We start from the raw sequence: 17,105 nt of genomic DNA on the forward strand, positions 1-17,105 counted from the left end.
CTTACTTGTATTTCATGATTTTTAATTTTTTAAATTTATTATACTTTAAAAAAATATTTTTATAACTTTTAAATTATTTATTGACGTGATATATAAAACAAATAAAATAATATTAACATGAAATACACGATGAGCTATGGTGGGTATACACTCCATCATCAGGTTTTTTACAAAATTATTACCAAAAAAATAAAAAAATAACCAAAATGTTATCCCTTTTTTTTATTTACCAAAATATTATAAATTTTTTTTATTTACCAAAATATACCAAAAAAATAAAAACCTGCCAAAAAAAAACCTGTGGCGGCACCAAAAGTGCTTAAGTGATTGGCGGCACCAAAGGTGCCAAAGAGATTGGCCTGACCAAAGGTGCCAAAGAGATTGGCGGCGCAAGACTAAAATGTAACTCTCTGCAGTTTCAAGGACCTGACATGCAAATTTACCATTTTGAATTTTGAAAGTGAATTGGTGCATCTGTGGGTGTATCAGCGCCAAAACTAAAACTTGGCTAATTGCCTTCTAAGCCCTCCTTATTTATTATTTTCTTTTTATTCCCCTTCAACTCACTTTTTTATTTAATAAACAAGCACTCAACCTATTTTTGTAGTTAAATAAACTCTTAATCTATGATTTTTACTCATAAAAGCCTTTTATTTTATTATTAAAGTAAATATATTTTACCTAAAGTAAAGCTATTTAAAAAAGTATAAATTAATTCGCATTTTATGTATTATTTTGGTAATTTGATGAAAATAGTTTATTAAATAATAACTCTATTTTACTTTAATAAACTATTCTCATCAAATTACCAAAATTTATAATTAAGTGATAATTAAGATACTTAGAATTCTAATTAAGTAATAACTCTATTTTACTTTAATAAACTATTGCTTTTAGGCTTAGTTTAGTAATGTTTCAAAAAAATGTTTTTAGGAAAAAAATGTTTTTAAGGAGAAGTAAAAATTTTTAGCTTTTTAAAAAAATATATTTTTTTAGCTAATTTTTTATTTGGGAGAAGTATTTTTTCTTTTAAAAAGTAACTTGTTTAGAAATATTTTTTATCCTAAAAATATTTCTTAAAAATAATATTAAACACGCAACACCAAACTGAAATATGATAAATTAAAATATTCAAACTCCTAATAAGTAAATTTTTCATTTAGATTGATTATTGAAAAAAAAGCTTTAAGGTCTCGCCTGAGAGTGTGGCGACATCAAACCTTAAATAGGAATAATTGATTCATAAACCTTCATTATTTATTATTTATTATTCTCTTTCAACACCAAAAATCGATAAGTCTTATACCAATTAGTCCAAAAAGTATTTTTGTAAAAAATCGATTCCAACCGAAAATAGATTTTATTTATTTTTCGAAAAATAATTTTTTTTCAAGTATGTTTGACATAATATTCATAATAATTTTCTTTTGTTCACATTATATCTGGAAACTATAAATTCAACTAATAATTATAAATTATACATAATAAGATTTTTCTAAAGTTTTTATAATTAAAATTTTATACCGTATACGTAAATTAAATTGATAATAAGGGTAATTATAAAAGCTTTAGAAAAATATTATCATGTATAAATTATAATTATTAGTTAAATTTATAGTTTCTAAATATAATGCGAGCGAAAGAAAACTACTATGAGTACCGTTAACTGCTAAGTCAGACATAATTTAAATAGAAAATTATTTTTCTAAAAATAAATAAAATTTATTTGTGGTTGGAATCGGGTAAATTACCAAAAAAAGCCGGTTTTTTTCAAAATTTACCAAAATGGGCCGATTTTTTTATTATTTACCGGAATGGGTCATTTTTCGGGAAATCGTGTCCACGTCAGCTCGATGTCAGGGTACGTGTCAGGACATCGCGTCCACGTCAGGGGAGCGATTTCCTTCCACGTCAGCAGGTCGCGCTGACGTGGACGCGATGTAGGCTGCGCGTGAACAGTACCCCAACGGTCAAAAAAAAATTATAAATACCCCCACCCCTTTATTTTTTTTCACAAACAAATCCTATCTAATTTTTCCTCTCTAATCTTCTCAATTTTCTTCCAAAATTCTCTTAATTTCCTTCCAAAATTCTCTCAAACCCATATTTAATTTCAATTTCCTCTCAATTTCCTTCCAAAATTCTCTTAAATCCATATTTAATTTCAATTTCCCCTCAATTTCATTTTTTAAAATAATTTTAAATTTTTTTATATTTTTTTAAAATAATTTTAAATTTTTTTATATTTTCATCAATGGCCGGATCATTAATTCGTCTTGATAGGAATCACATATCGGTGGAGCAAATGAAAATGGTAAGTATTAAATTTAATTTTTAAATATTATTTAAGATTTTTTTATTTATGTATTTTTAGATAATTATTAATTTATTATTTGTTATAAAAGTCTGAAGATCGGGTATTGGAATGCAATATCCGGAATATGCATGCTCCTCCATCACCGTTAGTAGAGAACTACTTGCGGGAAGCGGGTTTTAGGCACGTGGCGACGGTAGGCCGAGGATGCAAGTTGGACCCGAAACTGATCAGTGCGTTGATTGAGAGGTAGAGACCCGAGACGCACACATTCCATCTTCCATGTGGAGAGTGCACTATCACTCTAGAAGATGTCAGTCTGCAATTGGGATTGCCGGTGGACGGGCACCCAGTCACCGGGTCTGCCCAATCTAGCAATTGGAAGGCGGTGTGCTACGAGCTTTTGGGCGCTATTCTGGATAAAATGGATGGAGGTAAGGTCGAGATGGGCTGGTTACGTGCCACCTTTCCCGATCTGAATGCAAATTCAACCAAAATTGAAAGAATCTGATATGCTCGATCATACATTCTTCAAATAATTGGAGGTTATCTGATGCCCGACACGTCACGGAGCCGTGTACATCTAAGGTGGCTGCTAAAACTCGTTGATTTTAGAGGAGCAGGTGAATTTAGTTGGGGGTCTGCCGTTTTGGCAACATTATATCGGGAGATGTGCGGGGCGACGCGACCGAGGAGAGCAAACATCGGAGGTTGCCTGTCACTACTGCAATCATGGGCACGGTTTCGCTTTCCATTTCTACGTCCTCGAGTGAACCACCCATATACATTCCCACTCGTAACGAGGTAAATTTTATATTACATTCTGGAATTATTATGTAGATTTTGTAAGAATAAAAGTATGCTAAAAATTTATTTAATTAGGTGGAACCATCCGGCAAGTTATCATGGATTACCGTCTGAACTTGAAGATATACGGCTTCTATTGGAGTAACGGTCGGAAGTAGAAGTAAGTATTATTGCAAATAGATATTTCCATACATTCGCTAGTCGATTGATATTTAGTATTTAGTATTTAGTATTATGTATATAACTAATATTTATATCATGTTTATATAGTTTCAATGGACACCATACGAGGATCCGGCAATTCGGGCAGTAATCCCAGAAGAGTTTTTACAAAATCTGAACGCTTGGCACGCGAAAGTGGTGTTGATCAACTATGCAACCGTGGAGCCCCACCAGACAGACAGAGTGCTATGACAGTTTGGATGTAGACAACCGATTCCTGCGGACCCTGAGGTGTTTGAAGATCACCACAAAATTGACCTTCGCTATTAGGTACGGATTGGCCTAGATACTAGTCTGAGTACACGGAAATGTGGGAAAATCGGTATGAATATCTACCTACTAGGGAACAAATCATCGTTCCGAAGTTAGCGTGCGTTCCAGAATACATGTCATGGTTTAGGATCCATGGCATTTACTTACGCCAGAGGAGAGGCAGCGGTAAATACATGTCGGAAGGGAAAGGCGCGGGCCTCTAAATCCAAGACGAGAAGACTACGAAGGCAGCCCCTCAACGAGGCCCAGACAGTCACCCGGCTCATCATCAGTGGCCATGCAATCACCGTCCCCAACAAGAGCACCGACGCAGTCACCTAACGCAGCAATTCAACAGATGATACCCACGCAATCGCCTTTCCCTATGATGCCAGGTGTGTTTCCTAGCCCTTATATATACCCTAACCCTTACATGTATCCTTTTCCGAATCCTATAGCAGGTTAGAGCCAAATGCCCGGTTCAACTCCATTTCTTGTTATGCCAAGCGGACTGCCGATATCTAGGCCAGCGGCGCAGGAGGGATCGCAAGGAGGGCCGTCGGGGAGCTCTCCTTTTTACCATTCGCCACCAACGTATGGCTTTCAAACACCGTCTCCGTTTATGATGCAAACACCTCCATATACACTATTCTTTGAAGGTGGATCATCGTCCTAAGTCCGACAACCAGATGTCGAACCGGAAGAATCACAATCACCACCGGAGGTAGAACAACTGTTGTCAGAAGCTAGAGGAAGGAAGAATCCAGCGCGTAACCATCGACGGCCGCCATGTGGAACCGAATCCCCCGGGCATAGACATTGATTGCCGTATTTAAATTTATTATCTGATGTAATAAAATAGAAGTTTATTTAATATAATAAAATTGAAGTTCTATTTGATGTAATAAAAACCCTAATTTATTTAAAAACTTACAATAACATGAGCGCATGGATAGCGAAGTGCATCAAACTGCAATAACATGAGCGCATGGATAACGAAGTGTATCAAACTTCCCACAGTCACAAGTCCTGTTTCGCAAGTGTACACGATATTGCCCGACAACAACACCTTGGTGCGGTCTGTCAAACTCCGTCACGCGAAACCATAAATTGTCTCGATCGTGACACACTGTGTGCATAATGTTTGCTCTTGCCTTCACCTTGTTAATTTCTTGAACTACCTTACTGCACCATACATGGCCACCCTGCATCTAGCCTGCATAAGTTGTTGCTCATTTTGGAAATAGCGCCGCCAAACGAAAATATGTCTCTCGCACAACCGATGTTATCGATAGATGACGCGTTCCTTTAAGAACAGAATTTATGCATTCTGCCAGGTTCGACGTCATATGGCCATATCGTAGGCCTCCTTCGTATGCTTGTGCCCACTATTCGAAACATATGTTACAAAGGTAGTCCGCCCCTTCTCCATTTTGGGATCGTAAAATTTCCAACATCTCGGCAAAACGATCTTTATTTATTTCATACCCTGCCAATATAAGATCATAGCGAATATTTTATACCACTTCTACCAATAAAACTAATTCAAATTGACAAACGAAATAATATAGTTATAGACTAAATACCCATGTTGGTCACTTGTCGTCGTTCGTTCTTAGATGGATATTGCTTGTAGTAGTTCGAAGCAACGTGTCTTAGGCAATATCTATGGTGTGTGCGCTGCCACAAGCTTCCCTCTCGATCAAATGCAGCTAGTATACTGGCGCCCCGATCTGAAATAACACAGATATCAGGTTGGGAGCACACATGCCTCCTTAACCTCGAGAGAAAGAAATCCCAGTCATCAGACGACTCCCCCAGTGTTATTGCAAATGCAATTGGAAGAATTCTCCCATCGCCGTCCTGTGCCACTACAACCAATAGCCGATGAGTATACTTACCGAACATGAAGGTACCGTCAATTTGTACCAACGGCTTGCAGTATGGAAATGCGTCTCGGCATTGCTTAAAGGTCCAAAATAGACGTTTGAACACTTGGCATCCACGTAGCAATCGGCCGTTGTAGTACGCATGTTCCGTTTCAAGGTCTATGATGACACCTGAGACGTATCTCTTTAGCACCTGACACCACTGCCATATTTCATTATATGAGGCGTCCCACCCACTATGCATCTTCTCCAACGCCTTTTACTTAGCTATCCAAGCCTTGCGGTAAGAGGGCGTGTACCCCATTTGGCTACGGATATTGGCAATTATCACCGGCACTGAAGTCTTAGGATCTGCTTTTATCGTGGGCAGTATCAAGCTAGCTAACATAGCTGAATCCATTTTGGGATGATCTTGTGAAACACCTACAGAGGGAGTACATTAAATAATGCAACATTACAAAATAAAATTATTATTCAGATACATTCAATCCTGTACCTGCAGCACATGTATGTGGACCTTTGTGCTTTTTTATCTCCCACAACCCTGTCATTTTCCTTAACGAGGCGACGATTTTCCATGAACATGTGCCGTCTTGCACCGCACACTTCACCTCAAACTTATCAGATTTTGATTTAACGACATGGTAATTAACGCTATTTTTGATGCTATGCTGTTTCAAAACACCAATAAAACTATCCTTGTTGGTAAACTGATTACCAACTTCAAGTTCACCGAAATCTACCCCTGAACTTGTACGATCGTGCAACCGGTGTGGTAGATCTAGAAACTCTAACGCATCATCCGCTGACAGATCGACATTATGCATGTGGGCTAGAGGTGAGTATGCTCTGAATCGTGGATTTTCTTCTTCATCTGAACTCCTTTCAGCATCTTAACCCTCTGTTGGAATCGGCTCCGGTTCAGAAATAATCCCACTTCTACACCATCTGGCCCGGGCTCTCAAGGTGGATCCACATCGGAGTCATCTTCTAACCCACAATCATCTTCAGCGTACGACGTCCCCTCACCGGTTGACGTCGTAGGTAGTACATCATCCCTTCTTCTAGGCATTTGATGCAGTTCCCCAGCACGTATTTCCAGCATCAAACATTGAGCCACCGACGTACATGTCCCATCCACCGACAGAGTGTCTTGCAGGGGATGTGCATTCGACACCGGTACCGAACATGGGCTGTTCCGTATTTTGTAACCCGCTAACCGAGTGTCGGCCAGGGGTCGTGTATACATCTCGAACACTGGACGGAAGTACATCCGTTGGCGACGTAAATTGTACATATAACTCAATATAAGTTGCTCCACTAGCAAGATGAGTCTGCACCATTGCCTCCAAGCTACGAGCACCTTTTATGTCAAACGAGTCATATGTCATCGGATCAACACAAGAACAAAATCGATACGTGATTGACAAAACTTTCATTGGCGTCGTTCCGAAGATTTTACGCCTAATTCTTTTACGAAGTTCTATCAAATCTATGTTCTGGTTAAATGACAGTCGCACCGTATTCTCCGACAAAAAAACAACAGCATTCTCGGTGTGGCAAACCTCACCATCGTAGTAAATAACAGCACTAATACGTTCACTCATTTTGAAACTCTAACTTTCTTAGCCTCTCTAAATTGTTTCTGCTATGACTTATGCATTCTAAGAACATTTTCTGCCTAATTTATAGCCTCAGCCCAAACTTGCTACTGTAGCAAAATCGCATCCACGAGGGCACAATTTCACAATTTCTTTTCAAATAGCATCCTGGTAGAAGTGATTTTATACTATTTGCTCAGAAACGAAAAAAAAATTATTTCTTACATGACCTACTGTCGCAAAATCGCGTCCACGAGGGCGCAATTTCACAATTTCTTCTCAAATAGCATCCTGGTAGAGGCGATTTTATACTATTTTCTCAGAAACGTCAAAAAAAATTATTTCTTACATGACCTACTGTAGCAAAATCGCGTCCACGAGGGCGCGATTTCATAATTTCTTCTCAAATAGCATCCTGGTAGAGGCGATTTTATACTATTTGCTCAGAAACGTCAACTTGAAATAATTTATTCCGGGACCTAAAAACCCTAAAAAGCTTGAACCCTAAACCCTAAAAGCCAAAAAAACCAAACGTGAAAAAAGCGTCAAAATCGCGTCCCTTGGAACGCGCCACGTGGCAGGACATCGCGCTGTCGTGGATGCGATGTCCTGACACGTACCCTGACATCGCGCTGACGGGGACGCGATTTCTCGGAAAATGGCCCATTCCGGTAAATAATCAAAAAATCGGCCCATTTTGGTAAATTTTGAAAAAAAAAACGGCTTTTTTTGGTAAATTGCCCACTAGAATCACCTTTTTTACAAAAATACTTTTAGGTAAAAAAAATTTTGGACTAACTGATATGAGACGTCTCTATTTTCTATAAATTTTTACTTATTAAAGTAAAAATAATACATAAAATTACTTTTAATAAACTTATTAAAGTAAAATAGAGTTATTACTTTTTAATAAACTATTCTCATCAAATTACCAAAATAATACATAAAATGCGAATTAGCTTATACTTTTTTAAATAGCTTTACTTTAGGTAAAATATATTTACTTTACTAATAAAATAAAGGGCTTTTATGAGTAAAAATCATAGATTAAGAGCTTATTTAACTACAAAAATAGGTTGAGGGCTTGTTTATTAAATAAAAAAGTAAGTTGAAAAGGAATAAAAAGAAAATAATAAATAAGGAGGGTTAGAAGTCAATTAGCCAAGTTTCAATTTTGGCACTGACGCACCCACAGGCGCACCAATTCACTTTCAAAATTCAAAATAATAAATTTGCATGTCAAGTCCTTGAAACTGCAGAGAGTTACATTTTAGTCCTGTGCCGCCAATCTCTTTGGCACCTTTGGTCAGGCCAATCTCTTTGGCACCTATGGTGCCGCCACAGGTTTTTTTTTGCAGGTTTTTGTTTTTTTTGATATATTTTGGTAAATAAAAAAATTATAATATTTTGATAAATAAAAAAAGATAACAATTTGGTTATTTTTTATTTTTTTATAATAATTTTGTAAAAAACCCCCTCCATCATCATAGCCTGTAATTTTATTAAAGAAAAATGGTTTAATTTTTTTTTTTGAGAGATTGAAAATAATGACGAAATCAAAAGATGTAGATGTAAATAATAAAAATGATGGTAAATGTTGAAAATAATTTAGATTTATTAAAGCAATTGGGGGGCATGCGCAAAACTGAGGTGCATATGATGACGTGTGCATCCTAAGGACTGCAATGCATGCAATGAAACTGTAACCCAATTCATGGAAAATGGAAAATGGAAAATGGAAAACACCCTTTTCTTTTATGTTAATTCTAATAATAATTTTTTTGATGTAATTATGAAATTTTAGCAATCATTTTTTTTTTCTGTTTCTTCACCAAATAACTTGGATTTGGAACTCTCCTGCATATTCTTTGAAAAGAGACGAAATTCAAAGCAAATTGATCTCTTTGTAAACTTCTCATAGCTTCCATTACCTATTTTCTTCATCTTCCCGGAAATAATTTTTCCCAATATCTGTCTAAATTTCGTTTTTGGGATTTTTTTAGATTTGGAACAAATCCTAGAGCTTTGCTTCCCCCATCGAATTGATGAAATAATTCAGGATTCCTGATCTATTAGTTTGGATTGGTGGTGGATTTTCCTAGAAGAGGCTGTTTGGACCAGAAAAAGTGCTGGACTTGGGGGTCTGTTCTAGGCCTTTGATCTCTTCTCACAGATTGAATTCTTTCGATTTTTGTTTGCTCTTTAATGGAATTATCAAGGACCCATGTTGATGTTGGAATTGAGAAGAGAGAGTTGATGATTATAATGAGGACCTGAGAATTTGGGAAATTTTGATGGGGAACGCATGCGCTGGGCCAAGTAATCTTGGTGGGAATGGATTCTTCCAATCTGTCACACAGGCGGTTTGGCGGCAAAGGCCGCCTAATCAGGACCAATTGCCGGCGGCTAATGAAGATAACAGCAACAAAGGTTCCGACGAATCTAATAAATCCAAAGGCTCGGATGATTGTCAAGATTCCGCTGCAACTGAGAACATTGCCCCTGAACCCGTCAAGATCCCCAATGCGGAGCCCATGAATAAGGAAGGGAACAATGCCAAAAAGGCTTCGGGTCAAAAGCCAAATAATTTGAAGAGGTTGACAAGCACGGAACTGGAGTCAGTGCTTGGAAGGAAAACCGGGAATATGAAGGAGCTATATAGCTTGGGGCGTAAGTTAGGTCAAGGACAATTCGGAACAACGTTTTTCTGTGTTGAAAAAAGCACTGGGAAAGAGTTCGCCTGCAAATCCATTGCCAAGAGGAAGCTGACCTCAACTGATGATTTGGAGGATGTTAGAAGGGAGGTTCATATAATGCACCATCTCGCAGGTCACCCTAATGTGATACAAATCATAGGTGCTTACGAAGATGCTGTGGCTATTTATCTTGTTATGGAGTTTTGTGCTGGTGGGGAGCTTTTTGATAGAATCATTCAGAGAGGGCATTATACCGAGAGAAGGGCAGCTGCACTTGCTAGGGTAATGGTTGGTGTTGTTCAAGCATGTCATTCTCTTGGTGTTATGCATCGTGACCTCAAGCCCGAAAATTTCCTGTTCATTAACAAGGATGAGGACGCCCCACTTAAAGCAATTGATTTTGGGCTTTCAATGTTCTTTAAGCCAGGTATTACCCATGTTGTAACTTCTTCTTTTTCGTTCATTCTTGACAGTCTTGTAGTTTGACTACAATTAGCAACTTTTAATTAAAATGTCTCTGATGGAAACATTTGATCATTTTTTTTTGTCCACTTTGCTGCCCTGAAAGTAGTTAACTCTTGCTAAAGGTAATGTTTTTGGCCACTAGATAAATGCTTGAGTGAACATTTTGTTATCTTCTTGGACAGTTGGACCAAATTTTGTCAGTTGACATAATTTTCATTTTATTTATGAAACTATTGAGTGCACAGATTCCTACTTTTTAGTTTTATATTATATATTATCATTCATCCTAGCGACTGTGAGCACAAAATTTCTCTCTCAAGCAAAAGGAAACGAGAATCTTCAATTGCTAGAATAAAATATCCTGTTATCCCTTGAGAAACCTTATACCCTACATACTCTACCCTTCCCCCCCTTGTATACTCTACCCTATATACCCTACATACTCTACTCTTCCGATTGGTATCAGAGCTGCTGGAGTAACGAATTTCTAGAGAAATAATATCGTAATATTCATTGTAAGTTTTTGTCTTTGATTTTCATTTCTGTTTGTTTCACAGTTATTTGTTTCAAAATCTATATATTCGTTATTCTATCTTCTTATTGCCGTTGAGTCCAAGGAGGACATTAGGCGTTGTGTGAAGACGATATAGATAATAGACGGTCTTAGGTATCAGAAACAAATATTATGGAGCAAATTGAGTGTCAGTTTAAAGATAAAACTTGTAATCATATTACGCATATAGACTCTAGAAATGAAAACAACATTTCATCTCTGAGTAAGGGAATAAATAGTCTTGTTGATATGACTTCTTTTTATTTTTCTAAGTTATAAATAAGGTCAGTTCTATAGAAGAGAAAGTTAATAATATAGCAGAAATTAAAAATTTAGACTTAAACCATGAGTCTAAAGAAATATTAACTAATGTTAATAATAAATTAGATCAGGTTATTATTAATAATAATATGGAGTCTAATGTAGATTTAGGTCATTTATATTACGGTAATAGTAACGTAATTTTAGCTTTATCCGAAGAAGAAAACAGTTCTTCTGATAAATCGCCATCTATGTTAAGAAATTATAAAAAACATAAAAAACGTAATTTTAGCTTTATTACGCAGCTGATACTGTGCTAACTGTCTCACTAATTTTTGTTTTCTCTCAGATTAAAAATCACAAATGCCATTATATTTATTCTGTTAGTAAATTCTTAGTTACTGCAGAGAAGCATACGAAGTTCTTATAATCACCATGTGCTGTTATGGAAATTATTTTACATAAAATAGTTTTAGATCCATGTAAGGTAGAGCAATATTGGGAATCCTTATTGAGACTCTTAACAGTCACAGGCTACCTAAGTTTGAATGCACATTACATTGACCTTGCAAAGAAAGCAAAGAGGGGAAGAAAAAAGAGGGTGGGGTTGGGAGATAGGAGTTAGTGCAATGTCTTCATCACCCTTCTTGGCTATTGCTCATTTTTAGAGTGTGGTCATATCTAGCCAAATCACAGTCTGATCATTGCCTTCATTTACATGGAGTCATTCATCTTTATAAAGGATTTTACTAAATTTTATTATGTCAATTTACTCTGTTGTCTGGGAACTAATCCCTTTTCCTCTAGGTGAAATATTCAATGATGTGGTTGGAAGTCCGTATTATGTGGCTCCAGAAGTGTTGCAGAAGCACTATGGTCCAGAATGTGATGTTTGGAGTGCTGGAGTGATCATTTATATTTTACTTTGTGGAGTTCCCCCATTCTGGGATGGTGAGTGTTTTGCTACTTGTGGCTTCAATGGTTTGAAGCATCAGTAAATGCTTCCAGGCACGGTTGACTTACATCTGATTTATTTGGTACGGATGTTAATTTTTCTATCAGAAACGGAGCAAGGGATATTTGAGCAGGTTATGAGAGGTGAACTCGACTTTACATCAGAGCCATGGCCTAGTATCTCTAACAGTGCAAAGGACTTGGTACGACGAATGCTTATAAAGGACCCTAAAAAGCGGTTGACAGCCCATGAAGTTCTTTGTGAGTATGCATAAATCTCCCTTTCTCTAAAACGTACTGTTATTTAAGCACAAATGGTCAACTTGAATATTATTTTATCTGGGAAGCCTTGAAGCTATTCTGTCTATTTCAATTGAATGATCCTTTGCAGCATCATATAGTGGAGAGTTACATTGGATATACCTTTAGAAACAGTTTTGATTTGGCCAAAAAGGAATACATTTAATGAAATACAAGTTGTCATGCAGTCAATCTAATTTCATGCAGAATTTTGTTATGGAGATGGAAGAATAAGTGTTCATTTAGTGAATGATCTTTTAAGAACTACCTAGATGTGAGGATCATAGAAACTAGTGCCTTACATATAAGAAAATAGTTTTTGTCTGTTTTATCTTTAAAACTACGTACTTTACTTTATTGGCAGTTGTAAATTATGACCTAATATTGAAGGAGAATGACAAAAAGAGTGATATTGTATGCTTTACATTAATCTACTCTGTTCAATACGAGTAGATATATAGGCTTTGCTTTTATCTCGTTCCTCACCTCAATGCATAATTTGTCTTTCCTTTGTGGCTGCTTCTTTCCATCTACATGATATGACCTGAATGAATACCATTTTCCAACAATTCCTTTTTATACCCACTGGAGTTGGCAGAGGAAAGCAGGGAATTTTGTAACCTGAGATTCAAGATGCTAGACTTCAAAGCAAACATTAGAGAAGTTGGAGTCTTGGAGAAAAGTTGATCTTAGCCTGCACTGGATGTGGCTGCAAATGTCTGAGCTGAACTTTGTACTTTCTGCTTTATATGCCTGACATGCTTGGTGAGGGAGTGTTTAAAATGTGTCTGATTTGATCGTTTCAGGATTAATTTTGAGAAATTGGATAGTGATTATTCTAAACAATTTGAGATTACGAACTGATGATTGAAAACCACAATCCAGTTAGTCATCAGGGAAGCATTCCATCAAATCTTGGTGGACATATATTTTGCAGAAGAGACCTGTTAACCTGTAGACTACCTTGTCACACATTTATGAGTTTTTTCTTCACTTGGTTTCTGCCCTTATATATTTTGCAGATTGCAGAAAAGTTTATAGCTATGTTATTCGAACTCATGTATGTGGCCTACATGGTATGCTTAATTTTTTCTTTTCCATGTTTTTGGAGGGTCCTTGGAGGGACATATCTCCTATGTCCTGAAATGCATTGGACACAGGGTGCTGTACGCAGGTACTTCAAGAAAAATGAGGTCGTACCAACATAGGTTTATATTCCTTCTTTGAGTGAACATCTTTGTGACAATTGGCACTAACTATATTCTGAAAATCAAGGAATCTGGATGACAGTGAACAGTTTTATTTCAGTTACTTAAATGCAAGAAGACGAATCGCCATTCTTATTTTGGTCGGTGTTTCCTTTCTGCAACATCAACCAAGAACTTTAAATTTTTGGATTTATCACTTGCCTTGTATTTTCAAACAAAATGAAAAGTTTATCATAACTAATACTTCTACTTCTCCAATTATTTTCTCCATGTGAAAGCATTTTATCATTGTTCAAAAGAATTCAAGACAGATGTAATGCGTTCCCTGTCTCTTTACCGTTTTAAGCATTTCAGTTATCGAGAAAATTTATTTTCTGTACTTCTAATGGTGCAGAAATATATTGTAAAGGGATTACTTAACTTCCTGTATCTTGGCAGGTCACCCTTGGGTTCAGGAGGATGGCATTGCTCCTGATAAACCTCTTGATTCAGCTGTCCTATCGCGTTTGAAGCAATTTTCTGCAATGAATAAGCTGAAGAAAATTGCCATCAGAGTTAGTACCCAGATTCATCTCAACTCTCTGAAGTTCATAGTAGTTGTGGAAGATTTTTCAAATTGAATTGTGTTTTTCCCCAATAACATGCATGAATGAAACATGTTGAATGGGCTAAGCAACTTCTTAATGATAAAGAGTAAGAATCTTTATCAAATTAGATGCTTAATGCAGCCATTATATCAGGCAGCTGCAGCAACTAACAAGTTGTGATTTTTCTTTTGCGGGCCATGGCATCCTTATACATATTTCTTATCAGAAGTTTTGTTTATATTTAGGTCATTGCTGATAGCCTATCAGAAGAGGAAATTGCAGGCCTGAAAGAAATGTTTAAGATGATAGATGCAGATAACAGTGGGAATATCACTCTTGAGGAACTGAAAATTGGTTTGGAAAAAGTTGGTTCTAAGCTCAAGGATTCTGAGATTAATGGGTTAATGCAAGCGGTAAGCCTCTTTAACCGAACAAATCTCTGCCTTGCTGTAGTGTAGTATGATTCTGGCTTTTCTTGTTTTAGTATGAAGTGCTAGCAGGGGGCATTAATAGGTCCAGGGGTGAAGCCAGAAAATATTTTTGGGGGTCAGAATTAAATTTTATATTTGTACGATACTAAAAATGTAATTTAATCATTTTAATAGCTATATATTTATAATTTTTAAAGGATTAAATCAAATTTTTATCATTTTTTGGGGGCCAAAGTGCAATTTTACCATTACTAATTTAAAATTTTATAAATTATAAAGGGGCCTAAATGGAAAATTTTCTATTTAGGGGAGCTGGCCCCTGCAAGCCCCCCGTTTTCGCCACTGAATAGGTCCAATGTTAAAGATGCATGAGGTGGATAGTTTTAGGTGTTTCCAATGCTTTTCCTGACTGGAAACACTCGATTACTAAACTATTATCATGGATAAGAATCAAGAACTAGGAGAGTAGCTGCAGTTTTTTCGAATAATAAGTTTTTGCTACATTTGAAACTACTTCATTGTCTGGTCATCATCTTAAATGAGAGATTGACCAGTATATGCATGGCGTAAGACTGGCCAACCAGGCACCCAAGCCATAACATTTTTGCTGATTTGGTATAGTTATTCTCTTAAATACTGCAGGCAGACATTGATAACAGTGGTACTATAGACTATAGCGAGTTCATAGCGGCCATGCTTCATCTAAACAAGATCCAGAAAGAGGATCATCTGTTTGCAGCTTTCAACTACTTTGACAAAGATGGAAGTGGCTACATTACTCCAGATGAGCTCCAAAAGGCCTGTGAGCAGTTTGGCTTGCAAGATGTTCACTTGGAAGATGTAATACGTGAAGTTGACCAGGATAACGTAAAGAATCTACAAGCTGACTTTTTAACTTCCATTTTTACTTTCAAATATTATGTTGGTTAAAGATGTATGTTCATTTTACATACATCGGTTATCATGATTTCTTCTCTTCAGGATGGACGTATTGACTATAGTGAGTTTGTAGCTATGATGCAAGACACAGGTTTAACCGGAAAGCACAAAACATTTAAGCATTGATACATCATCTTGCTACGGTAAGACTGCTTATTCCATGGTTGTTTAGACTACAATTTTGATTTTTAACCTCAGACCTTTTGGTAATTCCTACTGAAACTATCATAAGTTGGGTAGTGATTCCCTTATCTGAATCTTGTTAGCACTTTTCAGTTCACTATACTGAGCTATGCTACCCTGACTTTTTCTTTTTCTTGAAGTACCCGTCTTAGACACCTATGTCTGATGCATATCTGGAAATATGTATAGAGACATGACCCTAAAAAAGCCCTCAAAATACATGCAAAAACTTTGAAAAATTTAAACATATTCATATCCGATATATACTCTTATCCAACATTTACACCCAAGCTGAGATCTCTTTACTCATTTTGACCCTCAATTTCTTCCAGGTTAAGTCATTCATTCATCAGTCCATTCATTTGCCCTCGTCTGAAAAAGAAAAAGATAAAAAAAGAGGAGGAATACACGGTATAACCTTAAACTCTGCTGCTAGCATCTAATGTCATCAAATCCATGTTTTAACCATTTATGTCAATGACTTGCATGATGTTTCATCTAAACTGACAGGGACTTGGTAGCCATGTTCAACACAAATTGTTTAGCAGCTCTGTTTAGAACTGTATCACGCTCGATGCTGTGTCCCGTAGTGATCTTGCTGGCCTCTAAGGTCGACTCAATCATAGGGTACTTCCATCTTGCTACCATATCTTGCCTACTAGCAAGGCCAGCATATCTAGATTCTCAGAAGGTTATGCAGAAAAAATGGCATATAACATTTTGCTGGCGAAGATTGGCTTGTAGACATGGAGCGCCCCCATGGCAGAGAGGTCAAAGCTTATAGGAACCCATATTATTTGGACCGAAGTTAATGGCGTGGTTCGTAGGTTTCCCTCTGCTTTGAAGAGTTGTTTCTGTAATGTTCTTAAATATTTTTGTTGCAGAAAAACGGACCACTTGGTTCAATTTTACTCGTCCTTGATTGGACCATTGCAGAAACAACCGAACTCATTGGTTATTTCAACCCTTTTTACCATCATGCAACAACTTACGTCTTCTTGTTTTCACATCTAACAAATCTCAGATATTTATTTACTCTCAAATTACAATTTATCATTATTAATCATTTGATGGTAAAAGTACCTTGAAAATCTCTCTAAGAGTTGAATTGTATTTTATTTTTTCTTCTTAAGAAATAGATAACCAAGTCTCTGTACGTTAGATTAAAAAATAAATTGGTCTTCTGCTATTAAAATTTCATCCATTTATACTGTTAAAAAGCTGCATGATTAATGGAATAATTGAACAGAGACATGTGACATGTCACGTGTATCTCGTACTGACGTACATGAACCAATTTTTAATAAGAAAAATGAATAATTTTTTTTGAAAGTTAAATTCATTAATTCATTCAATGAATGAACCATACAGTTTAGGGGAAAAAAATAATAAACACTCGTCATAGATGGGGAAGGACAAACTCCATCAACACAGTAAGGACTT

General features: G+C 36.5%; 1 protein-coding gene across 4 annotated transcripts; it reads left to right on the forward strand.

Annotated features, from left to right (window-relative positions):
* The first annotated feature begins 8,761 nt into the window (after positions 1 to 8,761).
* Positions 8,762 to 16,728, forward strand: LOC107899195 (calcium-dependent protein kinase 20). Of its 4 annotated transcripts, XM_016824830.2 has the most exons (11): positions 8,763 to 8,991; positions 9,089 to 10,208; positions 11,868 to 12,011; positions 12,123 to 12,275; positions 13,426 to 13,488; positions 13,961 to 14,076; positions 14,355 to 14,522; positions 15,183 to 15,407; positions 15,522 to 15,622; positions 15,995 to 16,073; positions 16,173 to 16,728. In XM_016824830.2, exons 2-9 carry the CDS (start codon positions 9,380 to 9,382, stop codon positions 15,603 to 15,605), a joined length of 1,782 nt encoding a protein of 593 aa, XP_016680319.2. In that variant the 5' UTR covers positions 8,763 to 8,991; positions 9,089 to 9,379; the 3' UTR covers positions 15,606 to 15,622; positions 15,995 to 16,073; positions 16,173 to 16,728. The 4 variants fall into 4 exon arrangements, with proteins under 4 accessions (XP_040947178.1, XP_016680319.2, XP_016680318.2 ...); XM_016824829.2 differs by having other exon boundaries at positions 8,763 to 10,208; XM_041091244.1 differs by lacking the exon at positions 15,995 to 16,073 and having other exon boundaries at positions 8,762 to 10,208.
* Positions 16,729 to 17,105: the final 377 nt, after the last annotated feature.

The sequence above is a fragment of the Gossypium hirsutum genome, chromosome D04, assembly GCF_007990345.1.
Source record: "Gossypium hirsutum isolate 1008001.06 chromosome D04, Gossypium_hirsutum_v2.1, whole genome shotgun sequence".
NCBI lineage: Eukaryota > Viridiplantae > Streptophyta > Magnoliopsida > Malvales > Malvaceae > Gossypium > Gossypium hirsutum.